The sequence below is a fragment of the Chiloscyllium plagiosum genome, chromosome 11, assembly GCF_004010195.1.
Source record: "Chiloscyllium plagiosum isolate BGI_BamShark_2017 chromosome 11, ASM401019v2, whole genome shotgun sequence".
NCBI lineage: Eukaryota > Metazoa > Chordata > Chondrichthyes > Orectolobiformes > Hemiscylliidae > Chiloscyllium > Chiloscyllium plagiosum.
Genome location: NC_057720.1, coordinates 53,614,099 through 53,637,291, shown reverse-complemented (window position 1 = coordinate 53,637,291; position 23,193 = coordinate 53,614,099). Strand labels below are relative to the sequence as shown.

The following is a 23,193-nucleotide window of genomic DNA, read 5'->3' as shown; positions in this document are numbered from 1 at the left end:
TCTTATCTCAGTCCCAACCCTCGGACTCAGTACCGCCTTCTTGACCTGCAATCTTCTTCCCGACCGCTCCGCCCCCACCCCCTCTCCGGCCTATCAACCCCACCTTACCCTCCTTCCACCTCTCGCATTCCCAACGCTCCTCCCCCAAGTCTCTCCTCCCTACCTTTTATCTTAGCCTGCTTGGCACACCTTCCTCATTCCTGAAGAAGGGCTTATGCCCGAAACGTCGATTCCCCTGCTCCTTGGATGCTGTCTGACCTGCGCTTTTCCAGCAACACATTTTTCAGCTCTGATCTCCAGCATCTGCAGTCCTCACTTTCTCCAAAGTATACACTAGGGGGCAGAACTTACCAAAACATTTAAGAAAGGAAAAACACAAATTTGAATGTTGGTTGTCTTGGAAAAACCCTAAAAGCTAAGTTTTATGTTGAGATGTAACCATTTACAGTGAAATGGAACCATTTTTGCGAATGTCAAAGCAGCTGTAAAATATTTCAGTCTCAAGTCATATATGGCTAATTGAGAATGTAGAGATGGGTAATTCTGATTTTCATAAATTTAAGAAATGTGTTATTGCAACTCATGTTTGCACATTACTGGCATGGGTAACATAACATTTTTGTGAATGGTAGGAAGAAAAGCACTACGAATAATTTTTGCATGCTGTGAATGTTTTAGATCTTTACCAATGAATCAAATTTTTACGTAACAATTTTAGAAATATTAAAAAGATCAGAGAGGCTGGCAATAGATGCCAGGTGGACCATCATGTTACGCTTTCACTTAATTTTTTTATTTGCATTTCTGTAAAATCTCTCTTTTTGGAGCAATCTATTTGTATGTTTTGCAGCTGAAATATAGTATTGGAAGCATTATAGTTTTTTTTTTAATCGATAGTCACCAAACTGGTACAAATTCTGCTGAAGCGTCTTTCATGTCAAAATGCAGAACAAAATGACTCCGTTTTCTAATGTATCTGAAAAGAGCCAAGATCGAGAATACTGCTGCAGTTTCTTTTCCCTCCCCAAATTGATGAAGAAAATGAGGCTTTTACATACTCCTTTGAGGCAAGTGCAGGGCAAAATCTCTGTCAAACCACGGTCATTATTTTAGCTTCATGAGAAATGGGACCACTGATGCAAGTGGACGTTGTAATAAGTAACTGCTGAGCTCTCTGGTATCTTTCATATTAGATATACGATGTTGTCAGATGTAGCAGTGTACATGGTGACAGAAAAAAGGATAATAGCTTGAAGATTATAAAATCCCCAGAAAAGGCATGAGAGTTTATTGCTTTATACAAAATGCATCAGGACTTTGCAGACTGTTTCACTGGTATTTGCCCTCTTTCCATGGAGACTGTCAAATTTCTCAATTTAGTAACAAAACCTTTCCTTTGGGGAAACCATTAAAATGATTTCACAGGGCAACCTTTTATTACTAACTGTCCAGCAGCAATCCAGATTTAAACAATTAACATTGTGAACGAATAGCCTCAGCACCTACCATGGCAAGGGAATTAAGATCAGCAGTGCAGTATGGAATTCAGAAGATTGCTAGTGTGGTATATTGCTGTACACTGGCTCAGGATGTAATTTTTCCATTAGAGTATTTTTTTAAATTTACTGATCTTTTGTGATTTATTTTTCAGTGTTCAGTCATTTTATAGTTCAAGCCGTTTGTAACTTAGAAAACATGTTTGACTTAATTTACCCAATTTAACCAAAGCACATTAGGATCAATGAAGTGGTACTAACACCCCTTGATATCTACTTGAATTTTTCCAAAATGAATTTTATTTAAATGCAATTAATTAGATGCTCATCAGTGTCAGATGAAATTTGGCCATATTTTTCAAGCATGCAGATCATTTCTTGCTGAATAGAGACTGGAATTAAGAAGACAAACTGAGGAAACAATGTGAAATATTCCACAAGCATCATAGGGAGCTACATAATTGCAAATACACTCAACTAGTTTAATTCTTCCATACCATGCAAATGCATGATTTCCCAAAATGTTACAAAAAAACTCCACATTTCTGGCAGGTAATCCTGATCTGGGCTCCATCAGAAAATCTGGGCCCCTGTTTGAGTCATAGAGATGTACAGAACAGAAACAGACCCTTTGATCAACTCGTCCATGCCGAACATTTCTCCAGTATACTATTTATTCAAGTAAAGATTTCATTGACCTTTTTATCACTTTATCTGAATTCCCTTCTAAAACTATTGTACCTAAATATGCAATGACTAAACCTGTATTAAAACAATATATATTTACAGAACACCACCAATTTATTAGCAAAGAGGAGGGGACTACCTGTTCGTTTTCTGTAATGTCTCTCCAATGACATGGTTTCTTTCAAAGGTACCCTGCCTATGAATTCAGTGCAGGATTATTTCAATGACAGAAACTTAGACATTCTTGTGTTGTCTCATAAAACAGAAAGAAACTGGGCCAGAAACAAAACAGGTTGAAGGAAAGAAATCTGAAATTGTTCCAATTGAATAAGGATTTACATGTTTAGCAGCTATCTCCACTATATATTCGAGTTTCCAGATAAGCAACTCTCAGGTCAATTTACACTATTTGCACACGTTGGCAGGTTTGAACAATTACAACCAAGGCTTTTGCTACATCCTCTCTAATGCCATTCAGCCACCAAAGGTACATATCAGGGAATTATTTTCCATACATTTTGTTTCAACTTCCCTTTTTTCAGAGTTTTTTTTTAACCATTATTCCATATTCTTTTTTAATATACTTGCATTCTCACTTTCATTCTTGTTAGGAAAAATAGTTATCTCCATCATAACTTAATCCTCCATAATTGGACTCTTTACTTTCTCCCTGAACGGTCTTTCTCCTCTTTGAATAGTCCTTTATTTTTTACATGTTTATGAAAACTTTAATTATATCCTTTTTCTTATTATTCTTTTTAGCCCCATAATCACTCTTTGCACTTCTATACCACAATTTATATAATCCTCGTACTTATAGTATTATTACCACAGTGAGTTTTGAGAAGATTTGTAGCTCAGGTTGAGGTTCTGGATGTAGGTTTGCTCGTTGAGCTAGAAGGTTCATTTTCAGACATTTCATACTAGGTAACATCTTCAGTGAGCCTCCAAATAAAGCATTGGTGGTGTAGCCTGCTTTCTATTTATATGTTAGGGTTTGTGATGTAATTCCCTGTGGTGACATCATTTCCAATGGCAGTGTCATTTCCTGTTCTTTTTTCTCAGGGGATGGTAAATGGGATCCAAGTCAATGTGTTTGTTGATAGAGTTAACTCTAGATAACTCTAAGGTTCCAGCTCAGTGAGCAAACCTACATCCATTATTACCACATTTTGATCATATTTTTTCTTTTAATTTTTCAGTTCAGATTTAATCCAGTTGTTTGATGTACCCCTTTGCCTTGCCAGAAGAGATTTATATTGTACTCTGCCTACATTATCTTGGAGGTGTCTGGTTGTTGATCTTTTTCAGCCCAGTTGATTATGATCAGTTCCCCCTTTATCTTGCTGAACTTTGTCACTTCTGTGTCTGGCAATCTTTAATCCTTAGTATTAAACTAGATAAATTACTCCAATATCAGTTGTGGGCAAGTTTCTGGAGTTTTAAAACTCGAGTAAATGAGCGAACATTCAGAGGCATGAGGAGTTTATCAAGGACATCAATTCCAAAGGCTTGATTACTATTTTAGTTTATTTGAACAAGCTAATGACACTATAAAATATTATGTCTTTTTTTATGTATACCAGAGTATAAGTGAAATGAAAAGAAAAGCTTGGTAGTACATATCACAGAGACCCAGTAACACAAATATACAAAACCTTGGAAGTACAGGTGCAGATAAATAATGGTATAAAAATAATCAATTGGAGGAGATGGTGACTTAGGGATAGTGCCACTTAGTGATAATGATTGTCCAGAGATTCAGGCTAATGCTCTTGATCATGGGTTTAAACTCACCACAACAGCGGGTACCATTTAAATTCAGTAATTAAATCAGGAATTATAAAACTAGTGCCCCATGGCTTTATAAAGATAATACCAGAGGTGGAAAATTACAGTAGTGTAGAGACAATTGAATCAGGTTGATTGTACCTACTGGACCAGAAAATATTAGAATTATATAACTGTGACAACTATTACTGATTGTTCTCAAAGCTCATCTGCTTCTCTATGGTCCTTTAGGGAAGGACATCTGCCACCATCATGTGATCTAGCCTACAAATGACTCCAGACTCTCAGAAGTGTGGTTGATTTTTAACATCCCTCTACAATAGCCAAACAAGCCAATCAATTCGAGGACATTTAGGGACAGACAACAGATTCTGATCTTATCAATGATGTCCTCATCCCATGAATGATAGAGTAGTAATTTTGGGTTATAAATACAAATACTTAATACCTCAACAAGTGGTCTATTAATTTGTGCAAGCAATGAATACAGGTTAGCATCTGACATGTTTCTGATGTGTGGTCAAGATATTGTGAACTATAAACATAACTTTCACTGTAATGACTGAAACATTCAACTCCCCACTCTTTGTGAACAATTCAGCGACCGATCTTTTTTTTTAAACTTTTATCTTTTTGAGATCATCTCTTATTTATAATCTGTGTATAGCATTACTAATTATTTTCATATTTCGTCATCAGTGAACTCACTTTTTGAAGTTTAAGCTAACCAGGTTAAATTGGCTCCTTTTAAAATAAGTTCACTTGGGTCTGAGAGAAAGGTATCCACCAGGAAAGGGATCCATTTTTAAATGAATCTTGTAGCAACCAACTGAGGAGCAGGTGAATAAAGGGAGCCATTTCATCCACCCTCACTCCTCAAGACCTTAAGATTTGCACGAATCCTGCCTGGAAAAATAACAAATTGTGGATGTCACCAGGGACCTGGGAGTAACTGTATATATTGTGCACATTTTAGGGAGTTTCATGTGGCTCAGTGGTAGCACTACTGCCTCACAGCGTGCAGGAGCCAGTTCAATTCCAGCCTCTGGTGACTGTGTGGAGTTCGCACATTCTCCCAGTATCTGAGAGAGTTTCCTCCCACATTCCACAGATGTGCAGGTTACATGGATTAGCCATGTTAAATTGTCTGTAGTGTTCAGGGATGTGCAAGCTAGGTGGGTTAGCCTGGGAATTGCAGGTTTACAGGATAGGGTAAGGGGTGGGTCTGGATGGGATGATTTTTGGAGGGTTGGTGTGGATCTGATGGGTCAAATGGCCAGATTCCACACTGTAGGGATTCTATGAAATTATCAATGGGATGTTAAAGCTTTCGAAAGTGTGCCCCATGGCTTTATCAAGATAATACCAGAGACAATTGAATCAGGTTGATTGTACCTACTGGAACAGAAAATATTAGAAAGGAAATGTACTGGTATCTTTTTTACAATTATTGATTTTGAAAAGCTGAATAGGTAAGGGAGCATTTCCTTTAATTGGAAAATTAGTGACAAGGTTTCATCACTTTAATATTGCCTCAACGTTTAGCACTTGCCTACATTGTTCAGACCTTTGAGTATAGGAGTTCGACATCATCTTGAGGTTTTCCAGGATGTTGGTGAAGTTTTGGAGTATTGTGTTCAGTTTCTAGTCACCCTGTTAAAGGAAGAATATTATTAAACTGGAGAGGCTTCAGAAAAGCTTTACCAGAATGTTGCCCAGTCTGGAGGGCTTGAGTTATAAGGAGAGGTTGAGACTCTTTTCAGCGGAAAGTAGGAAGTTGTGGGGTAACCTTAGAGGTTTATAAAATCATGAAGGATATGGATAAGGTGAATGGCAGGTGTCCTTTCCCTAGGGTGGGGGATTTCAAGACAAGCAACATATTTTTAAGGTGAGAGGAGAATTTTTTTTACACAGGGAGTGGTTTGTGTATGGAATGAACTGCCAGAGGAAGTGGTGGTTGCAAATACAGTTACAATGCTTAAAAGACATTTGGATAAGTACATGAATAGGAAAGGTTTAGAGGTCTATGGGCCAAGCACAGGCAAGTGGGTCTAGTTTAATTGGGATTATGATCAGCATTGACAAATTGGACCAAAGGGTCTGTTTCATGCTTTTTGACCCTCTGACATGTTTTTTATTGAAAATTAGCTAATTTGAAGGTCAGAAAAGATTCAGCTTATTTCTGACTGGTTCTGCTCGAGCTGCAAGATCCAACAACAGGAGATAACACAAACTAATTAAACTGATCTCCCACTATTTTCAGTCATAATCTCACTATATAGGCGTCTCTCCAAAGTTTAGCAATGGCCTTTGTTGCAAATCCTTACAGTTGATCACCTAAAAGGTGATCAATAACTGCACTGTAAAACATTCGATTTTTCAACAATTTTCTGCATATAGAAATATTTTTTACCTTCTCTCCTTCCTGACTTGGGGCAATATTAAAGTGATAAACCCTATCTACATGTGATGCCAGCTTTAAAGAACTGTATACCTGAATCCCTAGATCTCTTTGTTCCACAACACTATCCAGGGTCCTACTTTTAATTGTATAAGTCCTGCTCTTGTTTGTTTACCAAAGTGCAATACCTCACATTTATCCAAATTAAACTCCATTTGCTTCTCCTCAGTGCATTGACTCAATCGATCAAAATCTCTTTGTCATTTTAGATAACCTTCTTCACTGTCTATTTTACCACCAATTTGGGTATCATCTGCAAACTTACTAACCATGCCTTGAATATTCTCACCTAAATCATTGATGTGAATAACAAACAAAAGTGAACCCAGCACCCATCTCTGTAGAACAGGCCTCCATCACCACAGTCTGTCTCCTGCTGTTAAGCCAATCCTTGTATCCACTTGGCAAGCTCACACTCAATCTCATGTGATCTAACTTTACTAATTAATGCACCACGCTGAACCTCGTCAAAGGCTTTACTGAAGTAAACAATGTCGACTGCTCTGCCCTTAACAATCTTCTTAGTTACTTGCTCAAAAAAAATATTTTTCTGAGTCACGATTTCCCTCACACAGAACCATGCTGACTACCATAATCCGATGAGCATAAAACAGACACTCTTATTTCTTCGAGTATCACCGCCAAGCCTGCATAATATAACTGCACTCCGTACCCGTGGCAATTTGTTACCAAGGTTCCTTAAAGGCTTTTAAAAGCTGGACGGGACGCTGAAACCTGAAGTCACTCACATTGAAATACATTATGCTGAAGAAATTCCGCTTCAGTAACTCTAGTTGTAAATGTGGGCTATTGCTTTTAATCTTAAGCAAAGGAAGGGTATTTTATAGTTTGTCTCGTTGACCTTGGCATGTTCTAATTCTATATTTGTCTCAGTTACACATTGTAGCACTTAAGTGGTGTTCTGCACAAATATCGATTTTTTTTTTAAATAAACTCTTTTAGCTCGTAACCATTTATTGTAAAGTTTATTGCACCGTACAGCTAAACCATCTGCCCACGGATGGTCGTTCAGAATGAAAGCGTCAACCAATAGCGTAATGTACAAAATATAACCATCACTCCCAAACCCCACCCAACACAGGCTGAAAGGATGAATGTTAAAATATTGGTTGCTGGAGTGTGAGGTGGGTATTAGTGCCAGGCATTGCTGCCAGGTTAAGTTGCATTTCAGTGTTCCTGCTAATACTGTGATCGAATGTTTAACTTCGCAAATTGAAAAAAGAAACCGACATTTTTATAGCGCCTTTCACGCCGTCAGAATGTTCCGGTGCTCCTCTACAGCTATTGGAGTACTTGTGGTCGTTGTAATTTGAAATTATTCATGCCAGTCGGAATTGATTCATTCCTCCTACGCTGTCAGATACCCCTTTGCTTACAGCTGATCGATTAAAGTGACAAGCTTCAGAGAACACGCCTCTTTCCACTTATAACTGAGGCGAGAGCTATGTGAGTTGGTTGTGGAAGTCCCAGTCTGCAGACCAATAGGTCGCCCAGCGGAATACAACAGATTGGGAGCAGACCTCCGACACCGAGTGATGGACTTGCAGTGTGTCCGCCCTCAGCCACCCCACTGGAATCAGTCGGAGGTGTCCAGCATGTGGGGCGGCTTCAACTCCAGCTCCGAGCAGCCCAACAACAAATCGGTCTTTGCTGCCGAGTGCGTGTCGGTTTCCGTGTTCTTCCCGGTCACTATGATGATCGCTGGTATCATGGGCAACACGCTCGCTTTGCTGCTGGTGTATAGGTCCTATCACAAGAAGGAAAACAAGAGGAAGAAATCCTTCCTGCTGATTATTGGAGCGCTGGCTCTGACCGATCTGACTGGCAAACTACTGACGAGCCCGGTCGTTATTTCAGTGTATATGGCCAACAGGCAGTGGAGCCGAGTGGACCCATCCGGCAACTTGTGCAGTTTCTTTGGGCTCTGTATGACCACGTTTGGCCTTTGCCCCTTGTTTTTGGCGAGTGCAATGGCGATTGAAAGGACCTTGGCTATCCACGCTCCCCAATATTACTCCCATCATATGACCACCAGGCTGACCAAACTGGTGGTGCTTTCTATCTGGCTTGGGGTGGTTGCCTTTGCCTTGCTGCCCGTTGCTGGCGTTGGGAAGTACACTCTGCAGTGGCCAGGTACCTGGTGCTTCATCAACACTGGCAACCATATCTTAGGCAACACCATTTTTGCCTCCACCTTCACGGTGCTGGGTATCACCTCCCTGTTGGTCACACTGAGCTGTAACGTGGCCACTATCCGAGGGCTGGTGGTGCGCTGTAAGAAGAAGCTGACAACCTCGAACAGGCAATGGGAACGGATCACGGTGGAAACACTAATGCAGTTGATGGGGATCATGTGTGTGCTGAGTGTTTGCTGGTCCCCTCTCCTGGTACGTAAAGGTGGTCCTTTAGCACCTGGCACTAAATGGCAGGACGAACTGTACAGTGGTTCCAGAGAATATTGATTTCTGGCCGATGAAATTTGAAAACAAAACATGAGAATGTAAACTTTCCGAACCAACGGTCACATTTCAAATGGCAGGAAAGTTTATTTCTAGTTTTGAGGCATTAATTATTTTTGATAATGTAGTCTTTAAGGTAGAAGCAAACATCTTAACAGTTTAAAGGTATGTCCCTTCACTGTACTGACCGAGGATAATAAGCTATCATTTCTTCAATGTGCGGGACATTATTGAACCGTAAAAACTGAAGCATCTTTAGCTGCGGTGTGTGACCTGTGGGACTGAAGTCTCATCAGGGCACCTCACCCCTGAGATTCATTCATCATCGCAGAGTAGACTCCATCTAAATTAAACATCCGGAACATAAAATGGCAACCCAACAGCTGTTAGATTGCAGAGTATGTCAAGGTTGGGCAGGGGAGCCTTGTATCTGTGGAGTTCAGAGGAAGAAGAGGTGACGGTTGAAACAGTTAAGATTCTGAGGGATATTGACAAGAAAAGGTTTCCTCTGTGGGAGAACTCAGAATTCTCAGTTACTGTTTAAGAGGTCACCCATTTAAGACAGAGTTGAAGAGAAATGTTTTCTCAAAAGGTTGAGTTTTTGGAATTCTCTTCCCAGAAAGGTGTCGAAGTACAGTCTTTGAATATTTTTAAGGTAGAGGTAAATTCATGATAAGCTTGATTGGCTATGAGCATTAGTAGGAATGTGGAGGAAGCTATCAGTCATGACCTTATTGAATGGGGGCACAGGAACATAGGGCCAAATGGTCTATTCCTTATTCAAATGTAATGTAAGGACATAAGCACATTGATAAACCCACAGGAGTGCAATAATTTCTCCCATTTTTACTATTTGACAAGTTCTCATTTGCACCTCTAAATATTGTTCATTACAGTTAACAGGGCATTCACCACTTGGGTTAGCTCAAACAATTATACCACAATTCATCAGAACTTAAAAAAAAATTGAATCGTGGAAGTTTGAACAGGTGGGAATGAGAAAAGAGGTAACTGAAGTGTGATCTGATAGAAGTATTAAGTTTATTTAGGATTTTATTGGATAGATTTTGAATATATGTTCATTTTGGATGTGGTGTGGAGGAAACAAAAGCTAGGGGGTTAAAGTAAAATTGCAACCAATAAATTTTAGAAGGCATTCAAGAGAAGCTTCTTTACTTTGAGTATTTATAATGTGGAACTCAGAATTGAATTTATTGTCACGAGTACTGAGGCACAGTATACAGATATATAGATAAAGAAAACTCTCATTTGAAACATTAACATCAGCATGGTCCTGTTGGGCCAATCTGTTTCTGTGCTGTCAATACAATAACATTTTGTTATTAGTTACAATATATATTACTTATTGTTTTCATAACCAAAGTCCACTATAGTGTGGTTCAACATATCGCAAATTTGCTTATGGTATGGGGGTCTTGTGGCTACCAAAAGAGGTGAACCTTTATGTAAATGTGAATTTCACTGGTTTAAAAATAGGAATTTTCTTAATAACACGGTTATTAGCACAGTACAAATATAAATGAGTTTCACTTACAGAGTCATAGAGTCACAAAGCTTGAAAATAGACCCTTCAGTCCAACTGTCCATGTCATTTCTTTTTAGAATTTTTATCCCATCATCTGTGTTATAACAGACTTCCATTCCCCTAATGCACTACTAAGGTAGATTAAAAGGAAGAATACAACTGTTGGAAATTAAAGCAGATGAATTTAAAGCAGAAAATGTTGGAAATAGTCAGGTTAGTTAGTATTGGTGAGGTATAAACATTGTTTAGGCTACAGGAATATTAAAGTTCATGTCTATAAGGCTAAAAGGGATGAATTTGCTGCAGCTATGTTAAACTTTGATTGCACCACATCTAAAGAATCGTGTACAGCTATAACCATTGGACCCTAGAAAGGATATAGTGACCTTGGAAGGAATGGAGCACAAATTCTTCATGATCTTGCAAGGCTCCAAGGATTAAAAATGAGAGCCTTTGTAAATTGCATTTGTATTTCTTAGCTTATGAAAGTTCATACGTGTTTTATATATATATATTTTTTAATTGAGGCTTTATCAAATTTTTGAAAGGAATCAAAAAGGTAGATAGAGCAATGTTTTTTTTTCTTGCTGTTGTTATTCTCGGACAATGGAACTTGAGTTGGAATCAGAGGCACCCAATATTGAAGATTTTTGCCAAACGACGGTATTAAAATAATATGGTGCAATGATGGGATGAAAGAGTTAAAGTACCCATCATTGTGATCTCATTGAATTGCTGATCTGTATCTTTTATCAGGGTTGATGTGCTGAATTGTACACTACAGTTCTTATCAGTAGGATTCCAATGAATTATTCAAAAAATAATTGAACACATTTTGGTCATTATTGCAGACTTACGCAATTACAATGGAATCTATAGTTTACTGTTTTACCCCACTGATGTCAAAATATTAAATAAATACCAGTGTACTAATATGAAAAATGTATAATTACCAAAAATAAACAAAAATTCAATCTGCAGTTTAAAAAAAGAAAGCAAAAGTCTAATCTTGAGGTTACAAAGTAGATAAAAATAAACTTTTACATTACCAACAGAGTCAAACCAATTGAAAATGTTGAAGTCAAATAGTAAAGGAAAAGAATAAATCAAATGGAACATATTAACAAAAGACCATTCGCCCTGGCATCTGTTCAACTGATCCAATCAATTATGGGTGATCACTCTATCCGTTCTATTTGCCCATCTTTGCTCTTTTGTTTTCTTCTGTAAGGGTTATAATCAGTCTGAGGCTTGCAAAGTTATATTATCCACACATGAAAAACATTTTGTAGGCAAGAGTTCCAATGCTTCTAACTTCACTAAATACAACATTAAGAAAACATTTCCAGTGTGAATCATGAGATGGAAAGAAGAGAGAAATTTAGTGACATTACAGTCATGAGGGAAGCTAACTAGTGGAACTGCAGGCTAATAAGGTTCTAGATCCAAAGGGACTTTGCACTAGGGTATTGAAAGAGATTGCTCATGGAGTAATAGATGTGTTGGTGTTAATCTTGCAAAATTGCCTAGGTTTGCTTCTTTCAGATTGGAAAGTAACAAATATAATCCTCAATTCAAGAAGGGAGGGGAGGCAGAAAACAGGAAACTATATACCATTTATTATTGACATTCATTGGAGATTATAGCTGTGCACTTAGAAACAAAATCTCAGCAATCAGGAAGGATCACCATGATTTCATCAAAGGGAAGTAATGTTTAACCAATCTAGTGAAGTTATTTGCAGGATTAACTTCAAAGAAGTGGGATTAAGGAGAGTTTATGGGCATTGGATTTCCAGAAGGTATTTGGTAAAGATTATTGATCAAAAATTCTTGTGGAAAATTTGTCTATGAGTGGGGATGGGTGGAGGCAGATGTTGGTGGGTGTCATTTATAGAAGACTGGCTGACAGAAAGCAGTATGTACAAATGAATTGTTGTTTCATTTGCAAGATGTGATGAGTGCAGTTCCACGGGATCTGTGCTGGGGCTTAAACCTTTTACAATTTACACCAATAGGGGAATGAAAGCTAAGGCAGCTGAAATCTCCTGATGACATCAAGGTGGTTAGGTAAGTGTGTTATGAAGAAGCCAAAGTAGGTGCAGACAAATACAGATTCAGTGGGCAAATGTCTGGCAGACTGAGTAAAGTTTTTGGAAAATGTAAAGTTTTCACCTTTGCAGAAAGATTGAAAAATGAGAGCATTACATAATTGAAAAGTGACTGCAGTTCTGAGGTGCAGAGGGATTCTGGTGTTGTAATGTACAAGACACAAAGTTTAACAGGCAGGTATAGTACATAATCAAGAAGGCCAATGGGGTGCTGTACTTTACTACAAAGAGAATTAAATATAAAAGAATGGATGTTTTGCTGTGTTATAAAGGGCATTGCTGAGACCACACCTTAAGTATTGTAAGTTTTGATCTTCTTTATTTAAGGAAGACTTTAAATGCATTGTAGGCGGTTCAGGGGAAGTTTACAAGATTGATACTTGGAATAAGTGAGTTACTTTATGAAGAAAGATTGTACAGACTGGGTTTGCTTCCACTAGAGTTTAGAAGAATATGAGCGTTTTGATTGAAGTGAATAAGATCCTGAATGGTTTTGTCAAGTTGGTCTTGGAAAAGAGTTGTCCTGTTGTGGGTCAGTCTAGAACTAGCAGACACCATTTTAATGTTAGGGGGTCACTTTCTTAGGATAGAGATGAGAAGACCTTTATTTGGTTAATAATCACATAACACCAAGTTATAGTCCAACAGGTTTATTTGGAAGCACTAGCTTTCGGAGCGCTGTTACTTCATCAGGTGATGAAGTAGCAGCGCTCCGAAATCTAGTGCTTCCAAATAAACCTGTTGGACTATTACCTGGGGTTGTGTGATTTTTAACTTTGTACACCCCAGTGCAACACCAGCACCTTCTAATCATTTTTTTTTATTTGAGGTTCATGAGACTTTGGAACTCTCTGCCGTAAAATACATAGCAGGTGGGTGAGCTTAAATAGTTTTAAGGCAGAAGTAGATAGATCCTTTTTAGGCTAGGGAATCAAAGATATTGGGGTAGATGGAAATGTGGAAAATGAAACACCACAAGTATGTTAGCCATGGTTTTCTTGAATTGTAGAGCAGGTTTGAAGTACCAACTTATCTACTTTTGCTCTTCTTATGTGTACTTGTAAAATACATTCTAATTTCAGATATGTGGCTCATTTTAAACACTGCAGTTAAACCACCACCAATCTTCTACATTCAGGGAGCAACAAGACAAATTTATGTACTCTGTCTGCAAAGTAACCTGCTTAGCCCTTGTATTGTTCTGCTAGATATTACCTGTACCTGCTCCAAGGTCAACATATTATCAAAAGCTGAAGGCAGTACTCCAAATGGAGTTGGGCCAATGTTCTGTTCAACCCTTACTTTTGAGTTCCAAATTTCTTCAGATAAACACTAACGTTTCATTAAATGTTATAAGTACATTTAGTGCTTTTTAGTGTACACAAACACCAAATCCAACTTTATTTTTTATTCACTCATTGGATATGGGCCTCATAAGCTGGGCAACATTTATTGCCTGTCCCTAGTTGCCCTTGAAAAGGTGGTGTTGAGCTGCCTTCTTGAATCGCTACAGTCCATGTGCTGTAGGTAGAACCACTGTTCTTTTAATGAGACAGTTCCAGGATTTTGACTCAGCAACAGGGAAGATTTGGCAATATATTTCAAAGTCTGAAAGGTAAGTGCCTTTTGGAGGGAAATTTGCAGGTGCTGTTGTTCCCAAAACGACATTTCTAAAAGTCATAGGTTCTTGTCTTTCTCACCAGATGTGCTTTTTTAGATTCAAAGTGAATGACTTCATATTTCCTAACATTGAATTCCACCTTCCATAGTTTTGCTAACTTTATTTCTATGTTCCTTTCGAAGCTTGGCCTGCTTGGGGAACTTAGTGTGCCTCCTTAGTGGCATCTGCAAACCTTGATAAACAACTTTTTGGGTTAAAGAATCATTTACATAGTGCTTTTTCAAAGCAGACCTATATGTATTGCATCAATAGATTAGGACAGACAATGCTCTGTACCACTGCCCGCATAGCTATACAGAGTTCCTCGTTGATATTATGGAATAAACCTACGAGCACTGTGGTGATGGCTCACAGAATTATCTGCTTTTGTCAAGATGAGGAGGGGTTAAACAGCTGCCTCTTTACGTTCTTGATCAGTTGGAACAAATATTTTTATTTCTTTTTAGCATGCAGCTATATCACAGTCCAATTAAAACAGAGATATGGTCAAAATGGGGAATCGGTTTAGATTAGATTAGATTAGATTACTTACAGTGTGGAAACAGGCCCTTCGGCCCAACAAGTCCACACCGACCTGCCGAAGCGCAACCCACCCATACCCCTACCCCTACATTTACCCCTAACCTAACACTACGGGCAATTTAGCATGGCCAATTCACCTGACCTGCACATCTTTTGGATTGTGGGAGGAAACCGGAGCACCCGGAGGAAACCCACGCAGACACGGGGAGAACGTGCAAACTCCACACAGTCAGTCGCCTGAGGAGGGAATTGAACCCGGATCTCTGGCGCTGTGAGGCAGCAGTGCTAACCACTGTGCCACCGTGCCGCCCACAAACTCAGTTTAACTCAGTTGGCTGGATTATTTATTTACAGAGCAGTGTGATGCAAACACTGTGGGTTCAATTCCCATCACTGGTTGGTCGTTACTATGAAGGACTCTCCTTCTCAACCTCTTCCCACACCTGAGGACTGGTGGCCCTCAGGTTAAATCACCACCAGTCGTTTCTCTCTCTATTGAGAGAGCAGCCCCTATGGTCTGGTAAGACTATGGCGACACAACAATAACATAGTCAAAATGAAAAAGCCAATTAAAAGGTATTCTTAAGAGAATAAAAGAACATACGAAATCGGAGCAAGAGTAGACCATTCAGCTTATCAAACCTGCTCACCATTCTATTAGATCATGGTTGATCTCATGAAAGCCTGAATTCCTCTTTGTGACAGCTTCTCAAAGTCCTCAACTCTTCACTCTTTCTAAAGTCAATTTTCCTCCTCAAACACTTTGAGAGATCTGGCCTTCACAATACTCTGGGTTAGAAAATTCCAGGCATTAACTCTTCTCTGACAGAAGAAATTTCTTTACATTTCACTTTTAAATTAATAGAACTATGTCTCCAAGACTGAGAGCCTCCACTAGTGACAACATCATCTCCATATCTATACTGTCAAGCTCTTTCAAAATCTTGTATGTTTCAAAAAGATTACCCTCATTCTTCTAAACTGTACTGCATAAAGGCCTAACTTCTTCAGCCATTCTTAATGAGTCAACCACTTCATCCCAGCAATCAATTTTGTGAATCTATCCCACACAACCTCCAATGCCGTTACATTCTTGCCTAAATGCATGATGCAAAACTGTGCTCAGTACTCCACTGCGGCCTCACCTGAACATTTATAACAAGGCTTCCTTATTTTTGAACTCTAACTCCCTTGCAATAAATAATTAATTTTTTGCTGTACCTTCATGCAAGCACTTTGTTTCATGGATAAGTACACCCAGATTATTCTGTAACATACCTTTTTGAAGTCTCACTCCATTTAAATAATTATTTGTGTTTTAATTGTTCCTAGTGTATGACCTTGTACTTTCCTGTATTAAACTCCATCAGAAAAGTATTTTCCCACCATTCAAGCTACCTATAACGTTTGCTGTTACTAATCCATAATTTTTCTCTATTGTGATGTTTACATAGAATTCATTTGTATATTCCCAAGTTTTCCCATTTTCTTGAACCGTCTACGGGCAATCTTTCATTTTCAATATGTTCCATTAATCAGATAGGTGCAAATTGAACAGGAGAGACCAGTTTCTTGATTACTGATTCAGTTGACTAGTTTCAATGTTTTAAGATAAAATAGTAATTTAATTTCAGGTGGTTTTATTTATTCTGCACTAGTTTCTTGAACTTGCCTCAGTCAGGTAGATCACAGCAGCCATTTTAGGTCATTGTTTGTCCTTTTAAAACCATTTTAGTTTGTTAAAGGTCTCAAGTGTTAAAAATCAGATGATGCAGATTGGAAACTTACATTCCATGTTGCCTCCATTCCATGTTCAACATGACTCCATTGAGAATTATGAACATCCATGTAGCATTCTATTGAAGCAACTTGTCACATCCTACCAATCAGAGAACAAGCCACTTACCCTTACTCTGTATCCTGACTCAGAAAACTCACGTTTTAGAAGGTGTAGAGTCAAGTTCAATTCCAGCGGATGAGACCATAAAATGAGGCGCCATCTCCTTTCAGAAGAGTGTAAAAGGTCCCACAGCAATATTTTAAAGACAAGCAAGCCTTTGTCCAGGTCAATATTCATATTTATGCAAATTGCCAAACTAGATTATCCAGGCATGATGACATTGTTGTTTGTGGAGGCTTGTTGCGTACACATTAGCTGCCAAATTTTTTAAAAGTTACAACTGTAACTATAAATGACAGCTCTTGTAGTGCCCTACCTCTGAACCAGAAGGCCTTTGTTCATGTCCCACCTGCCATAGCACATCTGAGCAGGTCAAGTTTTAAAAAACAATTCTACTTCAAAGTACTTAATTAACTATAAAACACTTAGCGGTGTTCTGAGGTTATGAAATGTGGTATAAAATGCAAGTCTTTCTAGCCCCTCCACCTCAAGTGATACACTCAATGCTTATTTTTATGTGAACTTGTGTTTTATCTACTTGTTTTGAGTTACTATGATTTAAACAATGATATTCCTGACATTGGAGCAGTTTGCAATGTCATGAGCTAAACATAAACATGAGCTAAAAGCAGAACCAATTTCGCTAAATTAAGGATTAGCGGAACACCTAATTATGCAAGAAAGATGTCCCTTTATATCGCACCTTCCACAGACATGAGATATCTCCTAGTATTTTACAGCCAATGAAGTACTGTTGAAATGTAGCTATAATGTAGGAAGTTGGTATTGATTTCTAACTTCATAACGGAAACCCATTTGCTTATCTATATGTTTTTTGTTACCTGTTTACAGAAGTACAAGTCTAGACAAGTCATTAGTTTTACAGAGAATGTACACCTTGTCCTTTCATTTCTCATGCTTGGGTAAAGTTTTGCTCAGATTTGCAAGTACACCCATTACATCCTCCCCTGCTTTTTTTATTAGCCCAATTAGAGCTCAAGTGGATTCATGACTCCTTGTTTTATTTGCTTGTTTAAAATGTACAGCCAGAAGTGTTTTTTCCAGGTTGTCTAATTTTTGACTTGTACTCAGTCTTTTCTATGCATTGCTTGTAGTTTGTTGTGTACAATGTCATCATGCCTGGATAATCTGGTTTGGCAATTTGCATAAATATGAATATTGACCTGGACAAAGGTAACTGGCTTGCTTGTCTTTAAAATATTGCTGTGGGACCTTTTACACTCTTCTGAAAGGAGATGGCGCCTCATTTTATGGCCTCATCTCCACAGAAAATGAATCTGTTTTGAATGTTGTGACAAGAAGCCGCTGGAGCATGTGCCTGTCATACTTTGGAGCAACTGCTAAAGCATTACTCAGCCCTATTTAATTTCTAAGTTTTTCTTTGATTGAGTTCCCACCAAAAATGCAGTGAGCCTGCTGAGGAAATGGAGTACAGTGAGATGATTCAAAACAAACAAATTGGTGAAGATAGAAGTAATTATTCCAGAATCCAAGAAGATACTAAGATAAAATAATAGAATTGATTTGCAGAAGTGAACTTGCATCTGAATCATAATAGTCTAGCACATGGTAGCCATTATGAGTCCATAAAGGAAAGACAATGATCATCTAATCTGTCTGATTTCTTTGAGGAATTAACATTTGAAACAGACTGTATCCCATGATCTCTTCCAGTAGAAACTGGATATAAAACAAGCACATCAACGCCAAACCTCTGAGACCAACAAAGTGTGCTTTGAGTACCTGAGAAATGGCCAACCCAAAATTGATTCCGGCAATTTTTAAAATTATCTCGATATCATTTACAGCAAGTGTTTGACTCCTCCTTTGCACTCAGTTAAACTATCGAAGTTCGGTCTTAATCCTCTTCCTGAGTTGATCAATCATAAGATCAGAGGTTGGGTTTTCCCTGCTCAGAATTTTTCAGTGGCCACATGGACTCGAGCAACGGCTACCAAATGTAAGTTAATTTTTGAGAAATAATTTGCTCATAAAAGCTTTCATTGGAGGAAACAAGAACAGGGGTGATGCTCGGTTCTGAATCCACAATCATTGCAAACATCATTCCCCTGTTGCATTGTTCATACCTAATCCCAGAACCTGCTTTCCAGCCATTAAATCAGTGATCTAATATCCTCTTATGTAGATGCTAGAGGAAGTATGATAGCTACTTGAATTCCACACAGTTCTTTTTGTTAATGTTCCTGTGATGGATTTAGATATTCAATTGGATGTATGCTACTTGCTACTGCTGTAGTGACGATTCCAGCCCTGAAAATAGGTGATAAAACTTTTACCTCTGTGTACTGAGCCTTTCAAAAGGAATGTTGTAGACTCCAAGTTAATATAATGTCAGATCTGCTGATGATGTTAAACTGAGGGCCAAAGGCAACAGTTCAAAGCTATAGTAAAGCAGACAAAGCTAATTGTCTACAGATAATTTGAAGATGAATGTATTTTAATATATACTTCGCTCAACCTATCCAGTCAATGAAGCAATGCAATCAACAAAACCAATAGCTAAAATTGAAGAATTCAAGTAAGAGGAAGTCATTATCAAACTGGACAAGGTGCTCTCATCAGACTATATACCTTGAATGCCATGATCAGTTGTTGTCACTGCAAATTCAAGGAATGCAGTGCTGACAAGATTCACAATGCAGTTTCTCAGTAACATGGTTCTGAGCTCCGGAGAATCTTTTTACTTAGCCTGGCAGAGAAGCATCTGAAAGGTAATTACATGGGAATATACATGGTTTTGGAAAATTTAGTTGTAAACATTATTTAAAATAAAACTGTGATGATAGAATATAGGATATAGCTTCAAAATAGTAAAATGTGATCGCAGGAAATTTGTTTTCGTGTGGCAAGTGACCAACACTTGGAATGAGCTTCCAGTGTAGTGAAGTGGAGTAGTCTGTAAGATACAATTAGATACTGCATTGAGGGAGCTATGGGATGGTCTTTTTTTCTTCCACCTCTTTAATCCTCTTGTTACCTTATTTGAAAAACAAAAGAATTACATGAAACAACTATCTAATATCAACATTCCTCCAATATGGCACTATTTCGGAACTGAAGTGTATAGCCTTTCATTTGGTGTTCACTAAATTATGGAACAAATGTCTGAATTAATGGTATGTATTTCAGACTGTGGCTTTGTACTGGGGCTACAACATTTTAAATTCCTCCGTCTGTGTCAGCATCGAGCAATCCTGAATCAGTGATTTCTCAGCTAATTAGAAAGTAAAGACTTGCCTACTCCTATCATTCAGCAATATGCTTAAGCTCCATTCAGAAGGTGTCCATGCAATGTTGTTTTCTTTCAGGTTCCTTGTTTTTGGCTAAATGTTTCTCAAGAGTGTCTCTTTGAAGACCTTGAGCCTAATTTTTAGATGTTCTCTCAAAATTCCCACCCAAGATATGCCACTATACTTAGGGTAAAAGTGGGTCTCCCATAAGCACTAAGACAAGGTAAGGACTGCTAATGCCTTGAGAATTTTACCTTCAGGGCAGGCAGAGTAATCTGAGAATATTAGATAGTGTAGGTATATATTTAAATATAGTTTATATTGAGGAAGAATTTCTTCACTCAGTGAATGCTAAATATTTGAAATTCTCTGATCCAAAGGACTGTAGAGGCTCAGCCATTACATTTATTCTAGACAGTTTGATACATTTCTAGATAATGAATTTTTCAATAGATAGAGAGAGAGTGCAAGAAAATGACATTGAGGTCGAGGATCAACCATGATATTAAATGGGAACACAAGTATACAGGTTGAGTAACTTCCTCCGCTCCTTTTTTCTATGTGTCAATATCATAGATTGCTTTTGTTTTTTGCTTAGAATTGAAATCTTCTAATCCTGTCTATCTCAGGTACTGATGTCGAAAATGATCTACACTGAAAGTTCTACAGATCACTGCTACACATCTCCAAATAACATCTCAGGCCTAAACAATGTACTGCAAGCGGACTGCAATTTTCTCCTCACAGCCATTAGATTGGCATCGCTAAATCAGATCCTAGATCCATGGATTTATTTATTGCTGCGAGAAATCCTGTTAAGGAAAGTGTGCCAAGTAGCTAATGCTGTTACTAATTGTTCAGTTGAGGAGTTCAAGGAGATTCCTCTAACAGTAGAACCAAGAGACCAAGAGAAGAAACAAACAACATAAATGAGAGAAAACAAAATTTGATAATTGGGTTGATTATATGATGAGAGAAAATCTCACCCTTGACTCTTTTCATGTGAAATATGCATGAGGAGCAACTCTTACAAGGTTTTGAGTTAATTCATTTGCTTTATCTGAACTGCTGATTTATTAAATCTGTAAGTCACGTGTCATTCCATAGAGATTGTTTGATTTACATTACCTTTGATGGCTGGCAATGAACTGGTATTCTATTTGCCCCTCATTGGTGATGCAATGTACTTGGCAGGAAGAGACAGCTCAGCTCAACACTGCACAGAACACCTGCATGACCTGGGAACAGATGCCAAAGCATTTGGCATGCCTTAAGGCTACCAAGGTAAAGCTTTCAGCAATTCCATTTAGCTGAGAGATTGCTCAAGAATGCATGCCACAATGAGTGCCTATTGATCTGCTTTGCATTTACTGCTCCCCATGCCGAAGTCTCATACATTTTTTCATTTGTTTTCACCAGCATGCACACATTGAAGCTGAAACTTAAAACTAATTTCAACATGGCTCACATTTGAAATTGAGATATAGACAATTAAATTTGCATAATGCCTGAAGCAATCTACTCTGGAACGATGATGAACTGGATCAAAACTTCTGGAATATTTGAATTGGCATTTGACACATTGGGAAAGATCATTTACTTGCAATGTATCATGATATACCTTATGATTGTTCTAAATGGTTTGTCAAAATTGAGGCCACTCCGATAAGAAAACTGCTAAAAGAACCACAGGAAGATGAGAAAAATGATTTTCACAATGAGTTGCCATTAGAATGCATTGCATGAAAAGGAGATGGAAGCAGATTCAATGATACGTGTGAAAGGAATGAGAATGTAGAAATGTAATGAAAAAGGAGAACGTTCCAGAAAGAGCATGAGTAATTGGATCAGTTGGATATATTTTCAGAGAGTCAGCATAGATAGACTGACCATCTTCTATGTTGTGAGATGCAATTATTTTGAGATGCACTTCATTTCAATGTCAACCCAATACAAAACATGAACCATTAAAAAAAATTGAGGAAAATGAAAGGGAAAGAAGATAGTCTGCATTTGTCTAACTTCATGGGAATATCCCAGCATTGAACTCCAATTTTCCCTGATATGTCTTGGTTTACATGGGTAACAGTAGGAGCACTGTTCTGCCTTTTGTGTTCTGTGTCTGGCCCATTAATTGGGTTTAATGGTCCAGATCGTTATTAGTTGTGATGGATTCTCATTCTCCACCTCTTCCCTATTAAATCATCTTTCAGAGTTTACTGTCTAATAACTAGGATTTGAGAAACAGCAACCAATGGGAATCAGCATTTTTGGAAGATAGAGGAAAAATGGTGGTATCAAAACAATTATAAATCTTGGAATTTTTCAGTAAATTATTTTGTTGTTCGATAGAAACAGTATCTAATTGTGCTCAGTAATTTAAAGACTATTACATATCCTCATGGGAAATACAGCTATCTACAGATGAGATTAGTTATACAATTCACTCTTTATATGTAATATTTATAAATATAATAAGGTAATTAATTTTCTCTTACTTAGACCAGAGATTCTGCAGTGATCAAGTACAGTTTTACATGATGCACATGTATAAATTAACTTAAAAGATGAACATTTTAATTAGATGGAGATCATCAATGGAATTTTATTCAATGTACTTAAAGTGTGCTAATATCCTGTTAACTTTGAGTAGCTGACACTGATCCTAAGAATATTAATGTAGGTGCAGTTTTATTTGGAAAGGGAGCACTTACATACAGAAAAATTATAAATTAACAACAGTATCCTGAAGTGAACTGTCCTAAAATTGATTTGTCCAGAATGCATGGATCTTTTGTTACTTTCTTGCACCTTACAACTATGGTGCATTCTAACATTTTTAACCATTGTGCTGTTATATTTCATGTTTGTGTAAGTTGGCATCAAGTTGCACTTTTCTTATGAAAGAAATACAATATGGAAAATCTATTAATTGTAACAAATTATGTGTTGTTTGATATATTATGTATGCTTATCTGTGTTCAGAACAATAATAGCTGTCAAATTCAAAGCTTATCAGATTCTAATGGTTTTTTTTCTTCAAGTACTTAAATATGGAACTCTTTACCTCGCTTGGTCATTGGTTCTTATCATAATTATAGGCTTTTTAAACTTAGCATCACTGTTATCTAATCATTGCTGTTTGGTTTAGCTTGTATTTGTCCTCTACTACCTTCAACCTTGGTTCTTGCACTGTGGCTCTTTGTCATTCAGTTTATCACCACCAGTCTCAAAATACAACGTTAAT

General features: G+C 37.8%; 1 protein-coding gene across 2 annotated transcripts; it reads left to right on the top strand.

Moving 5' to 3' along the window:
* Positions 1-7,459: 7,459 nt before the first annotated feature.
* ptger3 (prostaglandin E receptor 3 (subtype EP3)) lies at positions 7,460-22,961 on the top strand. 2 transcript variants are annotated; one of them, XR_006312983.1, is made up of 3 exons: positions 7,460-8,843; positions 20,576-21,230; positions 21,366-22,961. XR_006312983.1 is itself a non-coding variant. In XM_043699332.1 (2 exons), the coding sequence occupies exons 1-2, from the start codon at positions 7,992-7,994 to the stop codon at positions 20,873-20,875; spliced, it is 1,152 nt and encodes a 383-aa protein (XP_043555267.1). In that variant the 5' UTR covers positions 7,460-7,991; the 3' UTR covers positions 20,876-22,961. The 2 variants fall into 2 exon arrangements, 1 of the variants encoding a protein (XP_043555267.1); XM_043699332.1 differs by having other exon boundaries at positions 20,576-22,961.
* Positions 22,962-23,193: the final 232 nt, after the last annotated feature.

Coding starts and splice junctions, on each gene's coding strand:
- ptger3 (XM_043699332.1), top strand. CDS start 7,992: ATGGACTTGCAGTGTGTCCGCCCTCAGCCACCCCACTGGAATCAGTCG. Junction 8,844..20,575: donor TTTGCTGGTCCCCTCTCCTG/GTACGTAAAGGT, acceptor TGTCTATCTCAG/GTACTGATGTCGAAAATGAT.